Source organism: Solea senegalensis, linkage group LG7, assembly GCF_019176455.1.
Source record: "Solea senegalensis isolate Sse05_10M linkage group LG7, IFAPA_SoseM_1, whole genome shotgun sequence".
Taxonomy (NCBI): domain Eukaryota; kingdom Metazoa; phylum Chordata; class Actinopteri; order Pleuronectiformes; family Soleidae; genus Solea; species Solea senegalensis.
The window spans coordinates 15,419,768-15,441,983 of record NC_058027.1 but is presented as its reverse complement, the minus strand read 5'-3'; the positions used below and the strand labels follow the sequence as shown (position 1 = coordinate 15,441,983).

The following is a 22,216-nucleotide window of genomic DNA, read 5'->3' as shown; positions in this document are numbered from 1 at the left end:
TGAAACTAACTTTGTTTTATTGTTCCCAGGTCTGTAGTTTTACATTAACCTCAGTGGTTATAGGTAGTTCTTAATGTTATATTTGAGTCTATTCTCATACAATAATGTGTTATTTTTCTAAAATTATTTTTCAGTTTTGAGAAATTGAGGGACACTTTCTGTAAATGTGTTTTAACCTATTTAAATTAATTTAAATGACCTGGGAACCACTGAGCGTCTAGTTTGGTCAGTAGGTTAAGTAAAAAAAAAAAACTTTCTGAGAAAAATATATTGAAATAATAACAATAATATGTAAGCTTGCATTTATATAATTTCAAAATAAATGTGTTTCTTTTGATGTGGAACGATAAATAGTTCACAATATAAACGCATTTATAAAGCAAAATTAATATTTTAAGTCAAAACATACATACAGAAATAACACATTATAACGTGATATTAAAAGGTGAGCCACATGTTTAAAAACATTTTTGGGGAAAGTGAAGACTTTTGACATGAAGTTGGATACAGAGGGACAGTTAATAGCAGCTGTGCAGACTTACCAGCAAATCATTAAAGTTAAGAAGAGACGGACAGTCCACGGACGAGTCCATGTCCCCCGACGGCGTCTTTATACGGATCACTATTGCCTCGGTGTCCATTACGAAGATGTTATTCAAGTCCAATACGAGCATTAAGAGCCGATATCGAGAGACATAAAGTCACCTGTCTGTGGTCTCTGCTAGCTAAACTAGCTAATTTCCTGCAGTTTCCTAACGACAGCTGTTAGCATCCTGCTCACTCCAGACACAGAGTGAAATGACGTGAAAGTTTGAAAATGTTAACGACTCAACATAACCTCCCGAAAGGTTATGATTTAGCTGTAAAACGTTGTCCTCGTACTAACAAAGGCTACGTTTGAGTGTTATCTGGGATATTTAGCCATGTAGCTGGTTCTGAGGAAACCACAACTACAGCGTTTCCGCATCAACATCCGCTCAGAGCTTTTCAAAATAGAAGCCCGGGACACAGTTAATCTGTCAACTGAAACGATCTCCACAGATTAATACTGTGGTTTTTTTTTAATATGTTAATTGAATTAGAAACATATCTGACATATGTTGAAAGTTGTCCAGTTGTTACAACAATAATAATAATAATGATGATGATGATGATCTTTATTCATATTACAAATACAAATAAATATAAGTATCAGGACATAGGATAAATAAAAAAGTAATAAAATAATAAAAACACTGAAGACATGGCTCTCAAACTGTGGTAATGTGTACCACCAATGGTCCGCGGGCTTCATCAGATGGGACTGGTGATACTGTTCTACAGTATCTACCAGTGTGAGTGATCGTAGTGGAGCTGAGGAATTTTGACCTTAGTGCTTGGAAAATAACAAAAAATTTATATAATTTATTAAATAATAATAATTACGCTCACCTTATATCCGGCTCCATCTTAATCTAATTTCACTATACCAGTGTGTGAAGTTTATGTGAGGAAGAGGAGGATGATGAGAGAGCAAATTATCTTATTGGCAATAAATCTGCTTCCTGTGAAAAGTCCGTAGCTGACTTTGCTGGGCCTATTTACACCACTTTATTTTAAAATTGGTGATAAAGGTACCTCAAGAGCTCAACATTTTCTCACATGATACATGATATAAAAAGTCTGAGACACCGCTGCACGCATGAGCAAGACCTGCCATATAAATATTAAAAGCAAGAGTCAGGTAAAGCCAGGAAATGCAGAACAATAAAATATGTTTACATTATGATTTAAAGGTTAAAGAGAAGGCTGAGGTTGAACTATGACCACAATGTTTCCTCAAGGTATTAATAACTTACAACAACCCATACAACAATGAAGTGTTAATCTGTGTACAAAGCAGCACTTAACATTGATTGATTTTGACAGTATAGGCTTATGAACTGTGTGTAGCTGTTAGTTGTGGCTATGGATGATTTATATTGATACTGATTTATTTATTTTCAACACATACTCAATATTAAATTAACATAGAAAAGCACATGCATTTTGCCGATGAATTTTAATTTATAAATGCATTTATTTATCTATTTACCTATCTAGTTTGCTTTTTTTTTCTTCTTAACACTGGAAATGTGTTACTACTTCCAAAACTCCTGAACAGTTGCTAGAACATATTTGCATATGATTTAGTAGTTCATATATAAAGAAACCTAAATCTAGAATTTCAGTGGCAGTGTGTTCATCTGCTTCGTTTACAATATTAAAAAAATGTCTTGGTTTCACAAATTTTTCTTGATTTTGTTTCACTGTAATTTTTATTATTATTATTATTATTATTGTTGTTGTTTAATGATTACCTCTGTCAAGGTTATGTTTTCAGCTGCATTTGTTTCATCTGTCTATCGGTGAGCAGCACAACTCCAACAGTAAAGAATATATTTGGGTGAAAGTTATGCCACAGAAGAATCTAATTATTCTAAAAAATAATAAATAATTGTCTAAATATTATAAATTATAATCATTAGATCTGGCCTCGGCAGATGATTGCACTCTATAAGTGCTTTCATTAGTGATATAATGTGAATATATTGTGAGAATTGGACTGTAAATAAAGTGATTTGAAATATTTAAAATAGAAGGATTTTGTTAGTTATAATGAATGTGCTTTGAACTAATCAATGTATGATTGAAGGTTTCTGCAAATAAAGGCACATAATACATTAGATTACTGCATGAACATGCCTTTTATACTGAATTGCAATTACTTAACGTTTTACTTTAAATTGCTTTTGCTAAACATGGCATTGGTGTGAGATTAGGTTTGATAGAGTGAGAGTAAAACATTTTTCTTACAGCACACGATAGCTTTCAGAGGGAGAATAAATATTATTTGAAAACATGACCTTAAATTTGAACAGATGTGACCTCAGCGTATCTTTCTAAATGTTAAATCAAAATTTGGATGTTGTATGAGTAGTCTTCATTTACACAAAGACACAGAGCTGTGGAGATATAAACTGACAAGGCCTCTCCTCTGCAGTGGCAACCCACCAAAGGAAGAATCATTATTTTATTTTTTTTAAGTATGAAGTAAAGAGAGGCGTGCGACCATGTCCTTTTAAGCATTCAAATAAATCCCAATCATTCATTGAAATGTTTTTGGAATATAATAGAAAGTAAAACAAAAGCACATTTTAAATACTTTAAATAGTTGTTGATTACAGCCATATGATTGAGGAGGCACATCAGTATTTCTGTCCACTCACCAAAGAACTACAAGATATTGATCCTTGGGCAAAGTATAGCCTCTTTTTCTGTTCACTTAGAGACACTTGCATGCAAAGCTGGTCTACCTACCTACCTACCTATTTAGCTACCCACCTACCTACTCCTCCACCTACTTACCTAATTAGGACATACCTATGGCTAATAGGAAAGGAATTGGGCTTGTAACTGGAGGGTAGCCACTTCAAATTACGGGACGGGTCAATCGCTGGGGAGCCAAGAGGCCAAGCAAGGCACCCAATCCACGTTGCTCCCCAGGTGATGCGCCCTGCTGCTGCTCCCGCCTTGTGAGTGTTAAATCCTGAACGGCTCAGTAGGTTGACTATTTAGCCTAGCTACCGAAGCACCTACCGACTGGACAGTCTACCTAGCTATCTACAGTATGGTGGCTATATAGGTAGGTAGCTAGAAAGCTACCTAAATAGGTAGGTATGTAGCTACTGCTCTACCTACTTTCCTAGCCATATATCCACCCACCTACCTCCCTAGCTAGGACCTGCCTATGGGCTGCCCATGGCTAATAGGAAAGGAATTGTAACCAGTGGGTCGCCACTGCAATCTGCAAGAGCCGGGGTGCCCCTGGGCAAGGCACCCAATTCCCATTGCTCACCAGGTGCAAAAAGGTTCTGCTCCTTGCTGCAGCTTGTGAGTGTTAAATCCTGAACGGCTAAGTAGGTGGGCTATTTAGCCTAGCTACCTAACCACCAACCTACTGGACAGTCTACCTTGCGACCTAGCTATGGTGGCTATATTGGTAGGTAGTGATACCTAGATAGGTAGGTAGATGTAGGTATGTAGCTATCTACCTGACTGCCCACATGTCTACGCGTTTACCAACCTACCAACCTATATGCTGTATCTTGCAGAGGTTATACACTCTGTGACCAATTTATTATGTACACAGGGCTAAAGTGTCAGTCATGGCACCTGAGTGCTGTCTTCTGCTGCTGCAGCCCATCTGTTTCAAGTCTTGTGTGTTACTTATCCTGGTGGTAATGAGAGGTTGCTGAGCAGTTTGAACTTCTGATGTGATGGTTGTCTTGACCATGTCGACATGCCTAAGTGCATTGAGTTACTGCCATGTGATTGGCTAATTAGATATTTGTCTTAACAAGCAGTTGGACGGGTGTGCCTAATAAAGTGGCCGGTGAGTGTGAATTCATTCCATAGACTTGCAACTGAAGTGATCACATCATTTACATGTGTACGAGCAGCTGGGTTAAAGACTCATTGATTTCCATGTGATGCCTGGAATTATTACTTTGCCTAATTGTTACAGGAGAGTAAAGAGGGGAAACAAAGCCGGGCTATCAAATGATCTGATTAATGCTTCCAGCAGCACTGCCCTCTGATGAAATACAGGGGATCTATATGGCACTTTGTCAAACACACTCTCCCAGGACTTGACGTTAGGTCCTTCTGCTTTAGGGGCAACTAGGATGAAGCCCAGTCAGCAATCCACATTATCAGAAATCAAAGCCCTGACTTAGCTGGGAGGAGAAAGTAGAAAAGGAAGGCCAGCATTCACTGTCTGGTAATTAAAAGCCATTTTATCAGACCTCCCCTCTTGCCCTGTACCTCTTTCCTTGCTATTGACAAGCTGCTTAGCAGGGAGTGAGCTCAGTTTGACTCTAAATATATGAGGCACACTTATTTAACTTTCTAAACAAAGAGAGGAAGGCAAGTAAACAAGACAGCAACATAATAGTCTGACACGGTTGCCCAATATTTACTGTGGGTTTGTTTTTGTGTTTTATGTTCAACTGTAGAATGTTTTTGTTTTGCCTGATGATGATGATGATTATTATTTAATTAGTCTACGTCAAATATATTGCTTGGCTTGTGTTTATTGATTAATGACCCCAAAGTCACTACGTCGGCTGTCAGTGTAATGCTGATATAGAAGATCTTCAAACACTATTTGTCTGCTGGTTAGGAATTGATCACTCGTCCACATATTGACTGTTGCTTTGTAGCTTTCTATTTACAATACTCTTTAACATTAATGTGATTATTTAAAGCAAAACATGTGGAGCTTGTGGTTCGAGGCCTTATTTACCTTGATAGAACCAGCACTACGGAGGATATCACTGGCTCTGGTCTCACAAATGAGCTGGACCTGCTGTGAGTTCAGCAAAGAAAAAAGAAATCCCACCATCTGTCCAGTGCCACATCCCAACTCAGGTATCCAGATGCAAACCCTCCAGCTGAAATAGAGATGTATCTCCTCAGCCTTGAAGCCTGAAGCCGGTTGTTTATAGACGCTGCCAGAGTTGCTGCTCAGATCGATACCATCCCTCTCCGATGGGCCTTCAACATGCAGACTCCAGATTGAGGTCAGGATATTTAGAGGGTTATGGCACTTCAGCAGATACGACTTGCCGGAGAGGCTGCGATCATTCGTTACACCTTCCTTTAAAGTTCATCTCCAAGTTGACCTGTGATGAAGCACAGGGAGTTTGTGAGTCACTGGTCTGAGAGTTATGACAAAATGCACCAATATATGGACAAGCGGGTGGAAGGAAATGGATTGTGTGACTACCTCTCAGCTCTCAGAGCAGCACGCTCCCCCCTGCACTTCCTACTGTCTCAGATTCACCTCTGAGGCCCCCTTTATGGCTGCATGTTGTTTCTGTTGTTTCTAATAAAGAGGAAATATTGGTACCTCTCTGACCTGCTTATAGAGGCCATAGAAAAATTTATGGGGTGTGTCTCTTCCACAGAGGCTGTTTTGAACGGAGCCCGCCATAAATAATCCATCACCAGTTCAACACGGCTCTTTTAGCTCTTCTTTCATGCCGTGGTCAAGTGACGGTATTGAAAACAAAATATGACAACGTGTTCTTTTTTCTAACCACAGAAATGAAAGAAATGACATTAAAAAAAATGTTTTAATTCATAAATTTCACATTTGTGTTAATTTTTTTAATCATGACTGACACTATTTGTCGTCTCAGCACTCAGACAGACTTTCACAATACACGACAGATAAATGACACTGTAAAATAACACTAAAAATCCACTTGAGACGTAGATATTGGCTGTGGAATTCAAAATGTTCAAGGGCTGCAATTAAGAATTATCTTCATAATTGAATAATGTGACGATTGTTTTCTCAGTTATTAATGTATTAGTTGTTTGGTCCATAAAATGTTGAAAAATGTTGATCGGTGTTTCCCAAACCTTGAAATGATGATGTTCTTAATGTCTTGTTTTGTCCACAAACCAAACAATAACAAAAAATAATTCTGTTTTTAATGATATCTTTGTTAAATGGAGCAAAGAGAAAATATTCTCATTTGAGAGTGAGGAAAGAGTTCCTACAGACAAAACAGAGCGTCCATAACTTTGCACTTTGTGTACAGACAGATTCTGTCCACTCTCTCAGAGGACACCAGTGCAGGAGAGTATATAATACTCAAAATGAAAAGGGAGCTGCACAGAACAGCATCGTCCTGTTTTTAGATAGCTCTAGCAGTGGAGTAATGAAATGTCACGTGATGCATTCAGCAGTCGACTATTACGGACTTTGAAGATAGCATCAAGTACGCTTGCAAAGTTATGGACTCTCTGATTTGTCTGTAGGAACCCTCTCCTCACTATCATCCAAGTGAAATGTTGTTTTGAGGCTTGCAGTGGTTTTAAACTTGTTATTATCTGAAAATAGACCTACTGTAGAATGTCTGTAACTCCAGATTTCACCTTCAAATACAAAATTCACCTATCTGTACAGTACACATTTCCCCCTAACTTTCTCTGTTACTTGTTTACCAAGTAAAATCAGAAGAAGAAAAGGAGATGCTTTCTAGTCTAGAGCAACGTGGGGGTCAAGTGTCTTGCCCAAGGACACATATAGATTAGTGGAGCTGGGAATTGAACCCACAGTCTTCCAGTTGAAACACAAATCACTCTACTACTAATACTTTTTTTTAATACTTTTACTTCCAAAAACTTAAGTACATTTTATGTCAGAAATTGACATTTGATACTTAAGTACAGCACATGTCAGATATTTTAGTTTTAGAGTTTTAGTCAAGCAATATTGTAAAAAGTGACTTAAACTCCTACCAAAATCAAAGATACTTGTGCTTTTACTCAAGTATCCCTTTTATGTACCCTTCCTTGGAAAATATGAACATTCAAATTGATGTTTAAATGAATATGCAGTTATTAATTTAACAGTAAATCAATGACGTACAATCGGTGAACTGCCACCAAAACAAAGCGGTGGCGATGACAGATTCCTGGCTAATTTATGTCAATAAACATTAAGTAAAACATTTAGGGAGAGAACAACAACAACAACACTGTAACTGTATATACTGTACGTGTGAATGCATATGTGAGTGACTGCGGCTAAGATGAGTGACCCCTCTCTAACCACACATTGCTTTGGTGCCGAGTGTCAGGTGGCCTGTTTGTCAGCTGAAATATTCATCAAACAGATCAACGGAAAGTCTGGCTTGCTTTTCAACTGACAACTGCATGTCAATAATTGATAGAGAATGAGGTAATGACTGACTGGGTGTTTTGAGGAGGCGGGGGTCCTTCTCTTTCTGTAAGCGATGCCGCTGACCTTTGGTGTGTGAAAGAGCACATCATGGTCAGTGCTCACATGTCATATATAGCCCGACACAATTACCTGAACAGTGAAAGTAATAACGCAGGGGAATAATGAAAGAATAAATAAAAGACTATCTAATTGGAAAGTTGTGGTTGGTGTGAGTTCCTGCGTCAGATGAGATTCTCCAGTCTGTCAACACACTCAAATCTTTATCCGCCAGCCTGTTGTGTATGACCTTCTGTTCGCAACAACAACTAGTGGCTGAACAGCGTTTTTTTTTGTTGTTTTTTTATGCTTCCAATTCCTTCTGCAGCACCTGCAGAGTGTTTAAGTTTTACCTTCATTTTACCGGTCAAGTCATGGACTGTATTAACAACACATCTGTTGTAACATTTACTTAGAGCAGTGGTTCTCGACCGTTTTATCGCCTGAGAAAATTTCGATCTCTCGAAGTTACACTATTTTCGCCAAGGTTGAACAAAGTCAGCTATGGACTTTCACAGTCAGATTTATTCCTAATAAGATAAGTACTCCACACACTGGTATAGCAGAATTTAATTAAGACGAAGTGAGAGATAAGGTGACAATAATTATCATTATTTCATTAGTTATAATTTTTTGTTGTATTGTTTAATTTCTACACGGTAGAACAGTATTTCTGATTTTCCTCCATCAGTACCATCAGAGGAAGCTTGTGTACCACTGGTGGTACAGGTACCACAGTTTGAGAACCATGGATTTAGGGTAAATATGTGTCCAGCAACGAATATAATATCATAGTACAACTCAAATCCTAGCTGTACTTATATTATTTATTATTTATATTATTATTGTTATAATGTACAAATGAAAATTAAATCGAATTCATTGTTTTTGGAACATACACAATCATACATAGTATTTATGTAGTGATATGCTTCTGTATAAAGTATAAGTCAGTCATCATCTACCGCTTTATCCTCCACCAGAGGGTCGCGGGGGGTGCTGTGCCAATCTCAGCTACATCGGGCGATAGGCGGGGTACACCCTGGACAGTTCGCCAGTCCATCGCAGGGCCACACACACAGATAGAGACAAACAGATAGAGGTGGTGTAGTGCTAACCACTACGCCACCGTGTGACCCTTATAAAGTATAAGTAATATTGGTAATAATAATGCAAATGCCATGCTTTTGTGTATGTAATTCCAAGTCAGAAAGCATCTAACATCAAATATGAGCTATACTGAGCTTGAACTATGTGCCTGTATTTCAACATCCCATTATGACAGAAAAGGACACATTTTTCTTTTTATTAGCTCCGTAAGTGTACACTGAACATAGCTATTAAAAGCTAACACTTAATATATAAAAAAAAACACTTACAATATTACTGTCATTTCTATGTAGGAAATTCAGCTCTGCCATGACATTTCCTGGCAAAAGTATGAATAACAATGCAATTTATATTATCACGCCGCTGAAGCTGGATATCAGGTGTGGCGTTTTTCCGTGCTATGAAATCCGAGTATTGCTCATGTGGTTTGAGAAAATAATAGCTGCGCAAAACGATACACACGACGACTCCATTTGCCAATAATCTACAGTTGGAATATGTAAGGAGGCCATTTCCGAGTGTCAGTAAAGTTTCTGAAGTGACAAATCAAATTAATATAACCTTGGACAGTGTAGACGTCGTGTTCTGAGATTAGGTGTCTCACTGGAAAAATGATGACAGACCACGTAATTGGTTAATTAACAATTAGCCACAGTGTCAGTGGAGAGTGAGGTATTTCTGAAACTTTATATCTGACTGGTAAAACTGGTAAGGTGCCAATTGGCTAATTCTGAAGATACATTAAGAAGAAATCTAAAGAGAATGTATTTTATTTGGATGTGTTGCTCTATTTTTTCCCCTTCTACAGCATTTACTTTCACAACAAAAGTGAATAACTGTTTTGAGTGTCACCTCTGCAGTCACAAAATCTCAAGCAAAGTCATCCTTGCAAGAAGCAAGTCAAGTCGAGTCCACGCTTTAAATCAAGCAAGTAACAAGTCAAGTCATATGAAGATTGAAGATGAAGATTATTTCCACATTTAAATATGCTAAAAAGACTTTAGTTTAGTTCAGGGGCTACATACAGCACAATTTGATCTCAAGTGGGCCGGACCAGTAATAATAATAGCACAATAACCTATAAACAACAAGAACATTTAACGATCTTTTAACAAAACATATTATGAACAACCTGAAATTTCTTGAGAAAGATAAGTGCAAATTCAACAATACTATGCCCGAGTTTAACATTTACACACTTGCTTTACAACTTACAGATCTAGAAAGGCACAAAACATTGAGTCACAGGTATCTGGAACTGAAAATGTAGTATTTAGAATTTTATTTTTATCCGTAACAGAAACAATGTATTACTTATACAATGTACAGACTTCATGGTGCCACACAACTGAATAGTTCATTTAAAAAGTTCGCTCGGTTGCCAGGTTTGAACGCAAGGCCACAAAAGCAGACACCCAGTGTTTAGCCCTGTTTTTTTTTAACTAATTGTAACCTAATATAAATTTTCTATAAGCCAGGACATTTCGAGTTATTTTACCAGTGTTGGTCAAGCAAATCTCAAGTACTCAAATTGAATTAAGTTTATTTTTTAGGAAGAATGTTCTTTATTATCATAAAATCTCAGGAGGACAAAACCACACTGCGATCATAGAACAGCTGGACATAAGGATCATCTATCCTTCTATCCATTTGCTGCTGATACAAAACTATTCCCAAATGAAAATAGCATTATACAAATCAAAAAGAATTCAACAATTTTGAGGCATTTCAACTCATGGCAATAAGACTCAACAAGTCTGGCCTTGAGCGACACAATGGGGCGACAAAGAACTGTGAATGCCCGTTTCTTATTATTACCAAAAGTACTAAGGTTTACTTCAATGTCCAAAGTGGCATTTAGTGAGAGTTTAATAACCTCATATGTTTTCTAAGACAGTGAGTACTACAGATGATCAAGGATTTGTCCAACATTAGATTTTTACAGGGAAATACGTGTGTATTATCCGCCTCCACTTTAGCTATCATTGTCAGGTTAAAGCTCTCTGTGTATGTGTGTGTGCGTGTGTGTGTGTGTGTGTGTCCACGCTGCCTCATTGTGGGACATAACAAAGCCCTGGAAATACAACCTCCGGGGTCTTACCTGGATGTGGCAGCCCCCACTTTTTCATTAAAAACTGCAATCGTGCAGCTGAGGCTCTGTTACGCCACAATGTGACAGAACTATACAAGGGCAAACATATGCGACCTGGGCCCAACCTTCAAATATGCCCAAATAGATATATATATTTTTTCTCCTATCTATTTTACAACAACTTTGAATGCAGATGAATGCAGGCCATTTTCAATGAATGTGTGTTTTCGCTTTGTTGCCGTCGCTTGTTGAATTTTGAAATGCCTGCATACTGAATTGGGTATAAAAATTAACAAGCCCGTCTATTGAGATGCATGAGAGAGGATGTCCAGGATTTAATTTTGACCCTCTTGAAAGTCCATGCCTATTAAGATTATAATAACACTTTGAGGGGAAAGAGTCCATTGCTTCTATTTTTATATTTTCTTGTAAAGTTCTGTGTTTTGAAATGGCCTCCATGTTTTTTTTTCCTGTGGCACATGTTGTAAAATCGGAATAGTCCATTCCCCGGACTATCATTATGATTTTTGCCGGGCATGTGAGACCAACAGAGGCATTGGAGTGAGGTAATTGAAGTATCCACGACCAAACCTGCTCCGGTGAGATGTGAGAGCATAGTCGCAATGTAATTACAGGTCATAAGTTGACCACCTCAGGACCACAGCAGGCGCAGGGAGAGCCGAGCCTGTCAAGCACTCTGACGAACACACACACATTCTTGTACAGCATTCTTAGTGAGGACACTCATAGATATACGGCTGAAGGATTTTGAATAAATATCTGATTGCGATTATTTTGACAGGAGTTGCGATATGATTTGTGATGTCTGAGGGAATCATTATTCTCATTTTCATTGGAAAAACATGTTTAAAAGTGACAACTGTGTGATATTTGAGCAGATCTATGAGAGACAAAGATGTTCTTTTCAGTCTGTAGAATAAGATGTGTAAAAATTGCAGTAGGCTGTATCGCAATTTCGCTAAAATTAATTGTTCAGCCCTAATTCCCTAGCCCTTTGCCCAAACCATCCTAACCTCAACTATCACCACTAAATGCCTATCCCCTAACTCTCCAAGTCTTAACCCTGAAATAGCCCTTATATGAGGTGTCAGAGCATGTGAGCACCAGCCAAACTGTCACAAAATGTCCTCACATAGGTTTTCAAGTACACACACGTGTTTGTAGTGAGGACACTCACAAACAAGATGCCTTCCCTAGCCCCTCACCCTAAACTTAACCATCACAACTAAATGCCTAACCCTTACCTTAACCCTACATCCAACTCTTAACCCTCAAAAAGCCCTTTTAAGGGGTGACAGAACGTGAGGACCGGCCAAATTGTCCTCACCCCCTATGGTTTATAGCAAGGGACTCAATCTCAAATAACCCGGGGGCCACTGAGTGTCTACAGTCTGGTCAGTAGGTCAAGTGGAAACAAGTTCAGTCGGGGTGGGCGATATGAGTTGAAAATGATATCACACTATTCTTTAATATTTGTGGCAGTATTTCACAAAATGACACAAAATGAATCTATTACTTCAAAAACACATAGAATAAACTCATTATAACCTGATATTAAGGGGATGGGCCGCAATCAATTTCATCTGATTGATAGGTTTCTTGGTCCTTACAAACATACCCATACAAGAACACTTTAAAACACTTAAATGAGGGCATGAGGACAGTTGGAGACACAAGGGAAAGGGCGAAATGAAGGCAGATGATCCGCTGTGGCTGGTTAACCCAAACCTTAACCATAACCAGTTTATGCCTATCCCTAACCTTAATCTAACCACAATTCAAATCCTTGAACTTAATCAGTTCTTTTTCATTAGGACCAGGTTTTGGTCTCCATGAGTACTACACACAATTAAGCTTCACAATCATGTGTCATGTCCACACTGAATGTATTTGCCAAAATCATACTTGATCATAGCTGAACATCTCACTGACATAGTCTGTCCATATAATACTACCCCCCGGTGGAAAAATATGGAACTACTGCAGCAGTACGGGGACTGAAATACTGTTCAAATCAAAGGGCAGATGTTGTTTAATACTGTGGGTTTTCTCTGGGTTTGACGGTTTCCTCGCACAATCCAAAAACATGCAGAGGTTAACTGGACTTGCTAAATTGACTGTAAATGTGTGAGAGAGTGGTGGTTTGTCTCCGTGTGTTGGCCCTGCGATGGACTGGTGACCTGTCCACGGTGCACCCGGTCAACTGGGATTCACTCCTGCTCCCTGTAACCCTCATGTGGAGGATAAAGCGGTAGACAATGAATGAATGAATTAATGCTGTTAAATAGACTCTTAAATCTAAAGAATTTAAAGTGGTGCATCAATAAAATGCTTTAATATTCAGATAAATCTGATTTAATGAATGAATTCATGACATTTAACGATATTTTGATTGAACACAATCAGAATACGGTCTGCAGTAACACATGTGACATTCAAAAAAGGCCACACACGGTTATAATTGACTGAAAATCTGTAGATAACTGGAGAAATTGGCATCTCCTTGATACTGATTCGTGAATGATACTTTTTTCAATATCAATTTTAAATTAAAATTAATGTGGTTGCCCCTCGGTTTGTGTGCAAAAATGATTGCCCAAATATAGATGATTTATTCTCCTGCAGTCATGAGTTTAAAATAAACAATGCAGTAAAATGAATTTGACAAAGAACAAGACAGTCAAAAACTACCTGTCTCTCCCCATTCAGCAACAAAATATTCCAGGAAACACCTGAGCTACATCACCTTTATATATATATATATATATATATATATATATATATATATATATATATTTTATATACATATATATATATGTATACGGCACCTTTAAAATTAAGTAATTTAAACATGTGTGAAGAGGAGAATATCTGCATTTTAGTTGCTTTGGAAACATCCTTTACCTGGCGTAGTGGTGGAACGGATGAGTGAGTGAGTGCGGCGTAGAATCCCCTCCCCCCCACTTCAGCTGAGTCATTTGTTATCACCTCGTGGCTCCAATGCGCTGTGCAATTGTCCGAGATCCCGCGAGGTCAGGGGTCGAGCCTTTAAAAGGGAATTACTTCACTGACACAATAAGAGATGACACTTTATTTGACGTCTTACCACCACTTTGCTCCCCGTCCTACATCCAACCCCAGCCCCGAGTCCTAACTGCTCCCCAGGGTGCACTTGTGCATGTGTGTGTGTGTTAAATGGTGAGTGCATCTGTGTGTGTGTGTGTCATTTTGTCATCACATTTTTTTTAATGTTTTCCAATATAAAGTTAATAAAGAAAGGGTGACTTAATTGTAATGATAAAATAAATAGGAAATAATAGGAATTAATACTTCAAAACAAGGATCTGAAATTGTGTGTTGGTGTATTTATTTTACTTAAGATGCTGTATTCTGTGGCGCGTGCGTGTGTGTGTGTGTGTGTTTACAATAATACTGTCAGGTGTATTTAGAAAGAATAGACTGCAAATGTTCATGAGGATCCAAACATTACAGTCCTGGGGCTTTTGTTTGTGTGTATTTGTATTTGTGTGTCTTTGTCAGTGTGTGTGAAAGAGAGAGAGACAGAGAAAGAGAGAGAGAGAATAAGTGAGTGATTTTGATTGACAACAGACATGCGTGTCACACCCAGGGGGACTGGAAGAGGCCATACACAGTCTGGCAGGTCATTATCAGTGTGTCACATGGCAGCGTGACGGCTACTTCCTCTGAGACACAACACACACACACACACCAACCCCTTCCCTGAGTCATTGAGGAATGCCTATCCAAGCCAATCAATTGGGCGATCAATTGGGGACCAACTGGCAATCCCCTGCAATCAATACACCCCCTTGTTGCATGGCTCCAGAAATGCCACAATGACTGTGGCACTTAATTAAGTTGTTAATTGCTGTGTTAAGCTTTCTCAGGTAGCCTCCCTAGATGGTAATTGAGAGTGGCTGGACAATTCGGCTATCGGCAGCACTTTGCTAAATTTAATCACAAATCCAAGTAATGGTAAAAGCTGTAATACAGCGAGCCAAACATCGGTGACATGTCTGTTTACAGGGAGGAGAGATAGTGCAGGCTATTACCACCGGACTTGTGGAGAGAAGAGACATAAAACACAAATCTGCAGCTTATTTATGGCACGGTTTGGACATATGTGTGTGTGTGTGCAGTCATGTCAGCCTGACACAGAGCCTATAAGGTTAAAAGTTTCTCAGAAATCCGAATCTAACCTTTATTATCCCTCTCCTCGGTTATTGTGGATGATTTGATGAAACCATGGTCGTTATTGTTTTTTTAACTATGGCTATACTGAGCTCACATTCAACCACTGCACTGATTTTGTTGCGTACAATAACAGAGATGTTATCCTGAATCCTCAATATTATATGATGAAATTCTCTATTATTTTCTTGATTAATTGACTAGTTGACTGGTCCGTAATCATTGTTTCCCAAACCTCTGATCTCTTTGTTATACGGAGCAAAGAAAACATAAAATATTCACATTTAAAAACAGTCAAGTAACTAAAAATTTGGGAGCATATCACGACGTAATCATCATTTTGATAATTGCTGGAAAACAGACACCACCATAAGTGAGATTAATGTTTTATTCACTAATCACTCTTCATTCAGATATTTAATTACATCATCAGAAACGTTCTGCAGTATTTGAATGCCTTTGTGATGAAATTAAAGCAGCTGTCAGCAAAAGTCTTTGTTGAAATATACATCCATCTTTATTTGAAACGATCATCACCATCCATCCATTCTAACACACTAATATATACTATAATATCATGTGACCACTGAGGTGCACTGGGCATGCATGTGTTGGTGTCAACAGGAAGTTGTTACTTCCTAAGGGGGAACAACATTGCTGGAAAGAAAGGATTCTTGTTTACATACTGCCAATGAGGTGAAATTGAAATCAAATGTTAAGTAATGCCAAGTTCCACTTGTCGTCAAATGCCACGGAAACTTGGAGCAACCTCACTTCTCACTTCAACTCACTTCAACTTAAACTCAAACTAAATTAAATTTTTGACCATAGACATGTTGCTACGCCAGAGATACGTCTGTGTTTCTGTCTTATCAATTGGAACGCAGTGAACAGGGGTGACTCGCAGTTCCGATTTGAGACGTAATAACGTATGTTATTACCGTGATATTATCTTCTTATTACCACACTACACTATTATCAGTGTTATTACCAAGGCATTACTGGGTGATTAAGATAAGGAACAAAATGGTATTTCATAATAACGTACAAAATGTTACCATAGTATTACCATGTTGTTGTTGTGGTTGCCAACAGCTTGTAAGTTGCGCACACGCTCCATCATTGTCATTTCTGTGTGTGGTGTCCTGCAGAGTTAAGTTACATGAGAAGGTTTCTCATGAATCCTTACTGTCAAATAACAGATGCCGAAGTTCCATCTAAGGAAAAAGAGGTTTACGAGGACAAAATCAGGACTAAGGGTGCTTGATGCTCCGCTGTCTTATTGCTCTTCTGTTGATACTTATCGAGTTTGAAATTAAAACAGCAGGTCCTTCATTTCAAAACTTTCTCCCAAAAACGTTTTGTGTGTTTGTTACCAAATGGGTCTAATTTAACAAAATATTCATGTTCTGTGATAAAATCAAACACTCAACCTCCCATATAGCTGTGGCTTTATTCCCCGCTCCTCGTGGTGCTCGGTCTATGGGGGGTGATTACCAGCGCTGCCTCCACTTAGGGTGGGGTTACAGAGGATTCAGTCCACTGCTGGCTGGCACTTTTATTGTGTTATTAGCACACTTCCCAGCGTCTGGGTGTTAACACGCCTTTTGTAGCCTAATCTCATTACTTTCAACACTCAAATGGAATTCAGATGGAATCTCCATTTTAAGAAACGGCTCCAAACACAGCAGGTGTCAACATTCTTATTCCTGCTTTGCTGGGAGATTGGAAACAGCTCAGGCAGGAGCCAAAAGCGTATCAAATCATCATTACAAAATAGGAGGAGCTTTTACCTCGGCACACACGGTGCAAAGGTTTTTTTTGCCGCCGCACATCCACTTTTCTGGCTTCCAGAGAGGTGGGAAAGTGCTACACAGCTCTCTGGAGATTTGGTGAGAAGTGTTGGGGTGTAGTGGAGCAGCAAAAGTGTAAAAGATGCAGCGAGACAATGAGAAACAAGCACTGCTGCTCTAGGCTCTGTGAACAGGCTTGCCATTGATTAAAACAGCAAGGTGTGCAATAAAGCGCAAGGCAAAGTGTTGCCTTCCATATGGACCCCGAACCCTAAGGCTGTGGCCACCAATTGGGCCTTTCTGTCTGCTGCTGTTCCCCCTTTTCTCCTCTCTGCATCCCCTTCTCTCTCCCTCGGTCCCCAGATGGTAAAAATAATTTTCCAGCCCTCTGTCGCTCTCTCTGCTGCTGCTACTGCTGCTGCTGCCCGACACTCTGCAACCACAAAAGGCCCTGGCCGTGATTCAACCGTTTACTCCAGTAATTAACAGCACCCATACCACAACAATTACAGTCACTAGGCTACAACAGTCCAAACACACACATTCACACAAACCAACACACACACACACACACACACTGTTAACAGTGTCACAGTGTGAATTAGAAGAGGCAGAAACTGCAGAAAATAAAATGAAAATAGTAATAACAAAAAGGTGAGAACAACATGCTGGCACTACAGCAATGATTACCTCATAATTAGACAAGACAAAGCTCTCCCCCTATCTAGTGGCAAAAAACGGTAATTACTACCGTGACAGAAAATCAAAGGCTACTTTGTAAGCAGCAGGAAAAATTAACATTTCAGGCCCTGAAGCTGTATGTCCTGATTAGAAACGTATTAAATCAATGCATTGCTAACTGCTGGGCATAAATACGTCCCCTCCTGAAGGGGCTGTAATTGCGAGAGCAAAAAAAAAAAAAAGAAGTGGGTTTCAATTTCACAAGGATGTGGCATTAAGTGTAATGGCAGTATTATGTGGCAAATGTGCTCTCCCTTTGTTATCAGATGATGCACTTAAAGGAGTGCAGTGTTTCTGGTTGGAGCGAGGATCAAAGCACGTTTTACATAAATTACAGACAGATGTAAATGAGTTATATAGCTAACTCCCGGCTCAGCTTGTGTGTTGTGTTGACCTCTGTTAAATAAACTAATGAACTCGACTAAACTAATAATGCGTTGGAGAGTCCTACTCCAACATGGCTCCTACAATGATGCATCGAAGCAACATTTGTCGTAAACACAAAAGGATCACCTCACTGTACTATACTGTACTGTACTTCCAAGAGTAACTGGATGCTCTGATATGAAATTAAATGTAGTCTTTGTGCCTACAGGAGGTCTGGTAAGTAACATCACGCAGTCCCGCCATACAACACTCTGAAATGCTTCCAAAATCAAGTTGCTTGCTTCGCCAGATAGCTCCTGGAAATCACAAATGCCGCCCTTCACTCACTGGCACGCTGTCGCTCTCTGTTTTCTGGCTGCAGCGATAAGCTAGCAGCATGTTTTCAATACAACTGTAGGTTGCATAATGACTTTGTAGTTTCCACCAATTTCCTCCCAGCTATTCTTGATCCTTTGTTTGTCACTGTGCTCTGGACAGGTAACTCCACAACATCTCGAAGAGACACTCTTTGAAACTTTACTCCACTTTTAATAGCTTCCTCTTTGTCATTTTCCTGTCTGATTGGACTACTGACTCTATACTACCTATCCTCATGATTTCCAGGTGGTATTGCTCTGTTGCATCCGTCATCGTAAGCTCCCCTGTGAGGTGCACAATTATGGACTAAATTAATGCAAAGTATGGATGAAAGGCTCCATCCGTCTCCGTCTTTTGTGTGGAATATAAATGGGCCTTTAGACGTATGTGCCAGAAAGGCATACTTGGAAATAATGTCATGCAGCTCAACTCTTTGCCGGTTGTATACGTAAAAAGTGAAGATGGTGGATAGCTGTTGTTCCCCCCGGCATGACAAAACAGTCAAGTGCAAGGAAACGAAAGAACATTTTACTGGATCATCCGAGATCCATAGAGACTGCAGAGTTACATCGCTGCCATAAAACAGGCTCAAATCGAGCATAGAAGATGGAGCAATGGGAATCCACAGGCAACTGATTCTGCTTGTGTAGTGATCACTTCATACCAGTTACAGAATCTAACGCTAATTAAATGGAGCAGCACTGTGCAAAAGTCTCAGGGCACCATCGGCTTTGTTGTTTTTATGTCTGTCAAATGCTGTGAACACTGGCATTTGGATTGGAATGATGTGCCTGAAAATTGTACTTATATATATTAGCAAATTGTCAATTGAGCTCATACAACATGTGTATGTAATGCTCAAGCATGTCTTGAATAAACCTGGTATAATTTGACCCTTTTTCAAAAAAAAAATACATGTGTTCCAATAAAAAGAGATTGAAATATAATTATAGTGTATGGTCATTATCCACCTGTTCTCATCCCAAGAGTGTCATATACTGCCTCGCACAAGGAACCCTTTCACGTTTGAAAGAGAAACACTGGGCACTCCAATGTAAACCCAGTGGCGGCACAATTTGATGCTCAGAGCAGAGCAGTGGTAAAATAAAAGTGTCAGACTATGAGGTAATGGGTTATGAACCATGGTAGGACTGAGGTTAAGGTTAGGGCCTACTTCAAGGTCGCTGCGGTCCATGGATCAGCTCCTCTTAGCTGTCCCATGTACACATCCAACAACCAGGGATGACCAAGCATTTTCAGCTGTCACTCCCAAACTGTGGAATGAGCTCCTGCTCCATGTTAGAATGGCCTGCATTTGATCTGTTTATCTGGTTAAAACTCACCTTAAAACAAATGTTTAAACTGGATTGGGTGGAAGAAAGGAAGACAATTATATTTTTGGGGTTCTCTAGAAACCGTTCACCTTTTGAGTGTATTTACACTGTGGGAAACTGAGCGGCCTTGGCGGAGGTTTTGTGCTTTCAGAGAGCTGTTTTGTAGTTTTTCTACGTGAGTGACATTGTAAATAAGAATTTACTCTCAGGTTGAATAAAAAAAGGAAATTAATTATGTGCCCCCTGTCACCTACAAACAATGTGCAGGACACTGCTGTTGAACAGCTCATTACTGTACTTAAAAGCAACATAAAGCCACTTTTGTTTGAGTAATTTCACAAACTGTGTCTGTAAAACAAAAAGTCAGCTTCACATCACTAGAGTTTGCTGCAATTCACTGCAGGCATTTCACCTTGTTTAATTTCCATACCTGGATCATGGACGTGTGACTCATCAAAAACCTCATGGGCTGTGACCCTCCAAGCTTCTGCTCCCGTTTAAACTGACAAAAGCTACTATAGTAGATGGAACCAGCTGATCCCCAGCATCTTTAACATGCCCACAAAAGGCTCCTTGGGAATACAACTAATTATACCACATCTGTATTTATTTGATCCGCGTGGAATTCTCCCTTCTGTCACCAGTGCCGAGCTACGCCAGCTTGGACTAACAGTGATTTATCTAAGTGACACTTCTGGCACGGTTTCACATCAAAGCAGCGCCAAAATCAATAGAGGAACATGGGGAAGATGGGAAGGAGGAACATTTTTCCCCTCAGCAAAACTGTCATGCATAAAATCCACCAGCATAAATAAAGCACGCCTGTGCTCGCAGGTTTGCTGAATCAGGCTGGAAATAAGAAACAAGCTGTTTGTTAATGGTAGTTTAAAGAAAGACTTTTACAACTGCAGCATATTTTGGGAACTCGAGTTCACAGCACTCACTGTGAAACACCGGCTCTGATGAGGAGGACGGGCCAACGTCATCCAAGAGCAGTTTCTAGTGACCTCTGTTGTTTACTGAGTGAACTGCAATTAACTCACCCAGTCACTGATAAGGCCCTGGGAGACAGTGCAGCGTAACAAGGAATTTAACTACACAAAACACATAATACACTCCTGATGGTAGCTCCTGGTGACTGCTTTATATACACACATCTATCCAGACATTGTATAGTGACTGCAGCCAATCCCAAAGCTGGAGTACAGCCTGGACAGATGAAATGGGTCATCATTTTAAACATCCCAAGCCAAAAATCTGTTATTTTCAGCGCCTGCAGTATATGGGACATGTTATACTCAAATCAAATCGTAAGAGTTCATATTCAATCAAAAAAAACCCTCTAAAAAGTCACGTGTTTTATTGACTTATCAGTCTGACGGAAAAGGCGCGAGGCAGCAGTAAAGAGGTATTAATATATCAGTTAATTGAAACAACTGCAGCTCAGAGTTCGTAAACAAGCTTGGAATCGAAATCACTGATTTAATCTTCAGACTGAAACTGATCATGAGACCAAAGATTACGACTCCTTTGTAAGAGAGAAACATCTGACTCAAGTATATCACAGGACACTCACTGTGGTACCTCTCATCCACCCAAAGATATGTAATAATCCATCTCTGATCATTTACAAAAAACATTCCCCAAAACCTAAGAGTCTTTATCCCAAATATTCCGAGCATTATTTTATTTCACCCCTCTGTCTGATCATGACTATAGTAGCAGGACATAGTCGAGCCTCTGTTCTAAGGTAGGAGGAGGAGACACCAGTGCCCCCTTGAGGAAAAGAGGGGATGCAAATCTGTCGTTTCTTACAATGACCTTTCTTCACAGGTCACTGAGGCAGACACGGAATAAAGTTGTTGGTAATTTTGTAAAAAAAAAGCAAGAGAGAGAAAGAAACACAAGTACTAGGGGAAAGTCAGTGTGTGTTTGTATTTGTTGACTCTTTAGGCCCTGACATATAAACACTGACCTTGTCAGGACCAAAACCTGGTCCTAATGTGGCAGAACCTAATTTCCGAGGAACTGGTTATGTTTAGGTCTAAGATTTTAGGTTGTGGTTAGGTTAAGATCAAGGTTAGTAAAGGTTATGGTTAGGGATAATGTCAATGCAGTGTCCTAAGAAGAATAGCTGGGTAAACCTGTGTGTGCTTGTGTGTGTGTGTTCCTGCACTCATGCATTTCATCCTTTGACCCCCTTGTGTTTATCGTAAAACCCCTTGGAGAGTCAACTGCTCTGTGGCAGTTTGTTAAAAGATAAACACGTTGAGAGAAAAAAAAAAGCAAAAAGTCATGTCCGACTCACTCGATGAGTTACTGTCTCCCCGGTGAGCCTCAGGTGTTGAGAAAC

The 22,216-nt window shown here is 39.4% G+C and overlaps 1 protein-coding gene and 1 long non-coding RNA gene across 3 annotated transcripts in view; both read right to left on the bottom strand.

Moving 5' to 3' along the window:
* Positions 1-971, bottom strand: part of map2k5 (mitogen-activated protein kinase kinase 5) — a 63,363-nt gene extending 62,392 nt beyond the window's left edge. For both annotated transcript variants that reach the window (XR_006360757.1, XM_044030156.1), the window contains exon 1: positions 543-971. Coding sequence is in view for 1 of the 2 variants with exons in the window: in XM_044030156.1 (XP_043886091.1) it covers positions 543-674 (132 nt within the window). In the remaining variant the exon portion in view is untranslated. The remainder of the gene's footprint in view (positions 1-542) is intronic.
* Positions 972-5,035: 4,064 nt separating this feature from the next.
* On the bottom strand, positions 5,036-22,216 carry LOC122772710. The gene is made up of 3 exons (XR_006360806.1): positions 22,172-22,216; positions 13,944-14,085; positions 5,036-5,705 (listed from the first exon to the last, which is right to left on the bottom strand). It is a non-coding gene; the product is annotated as an uncharacterized LOC122772710 (long non-coding RNA).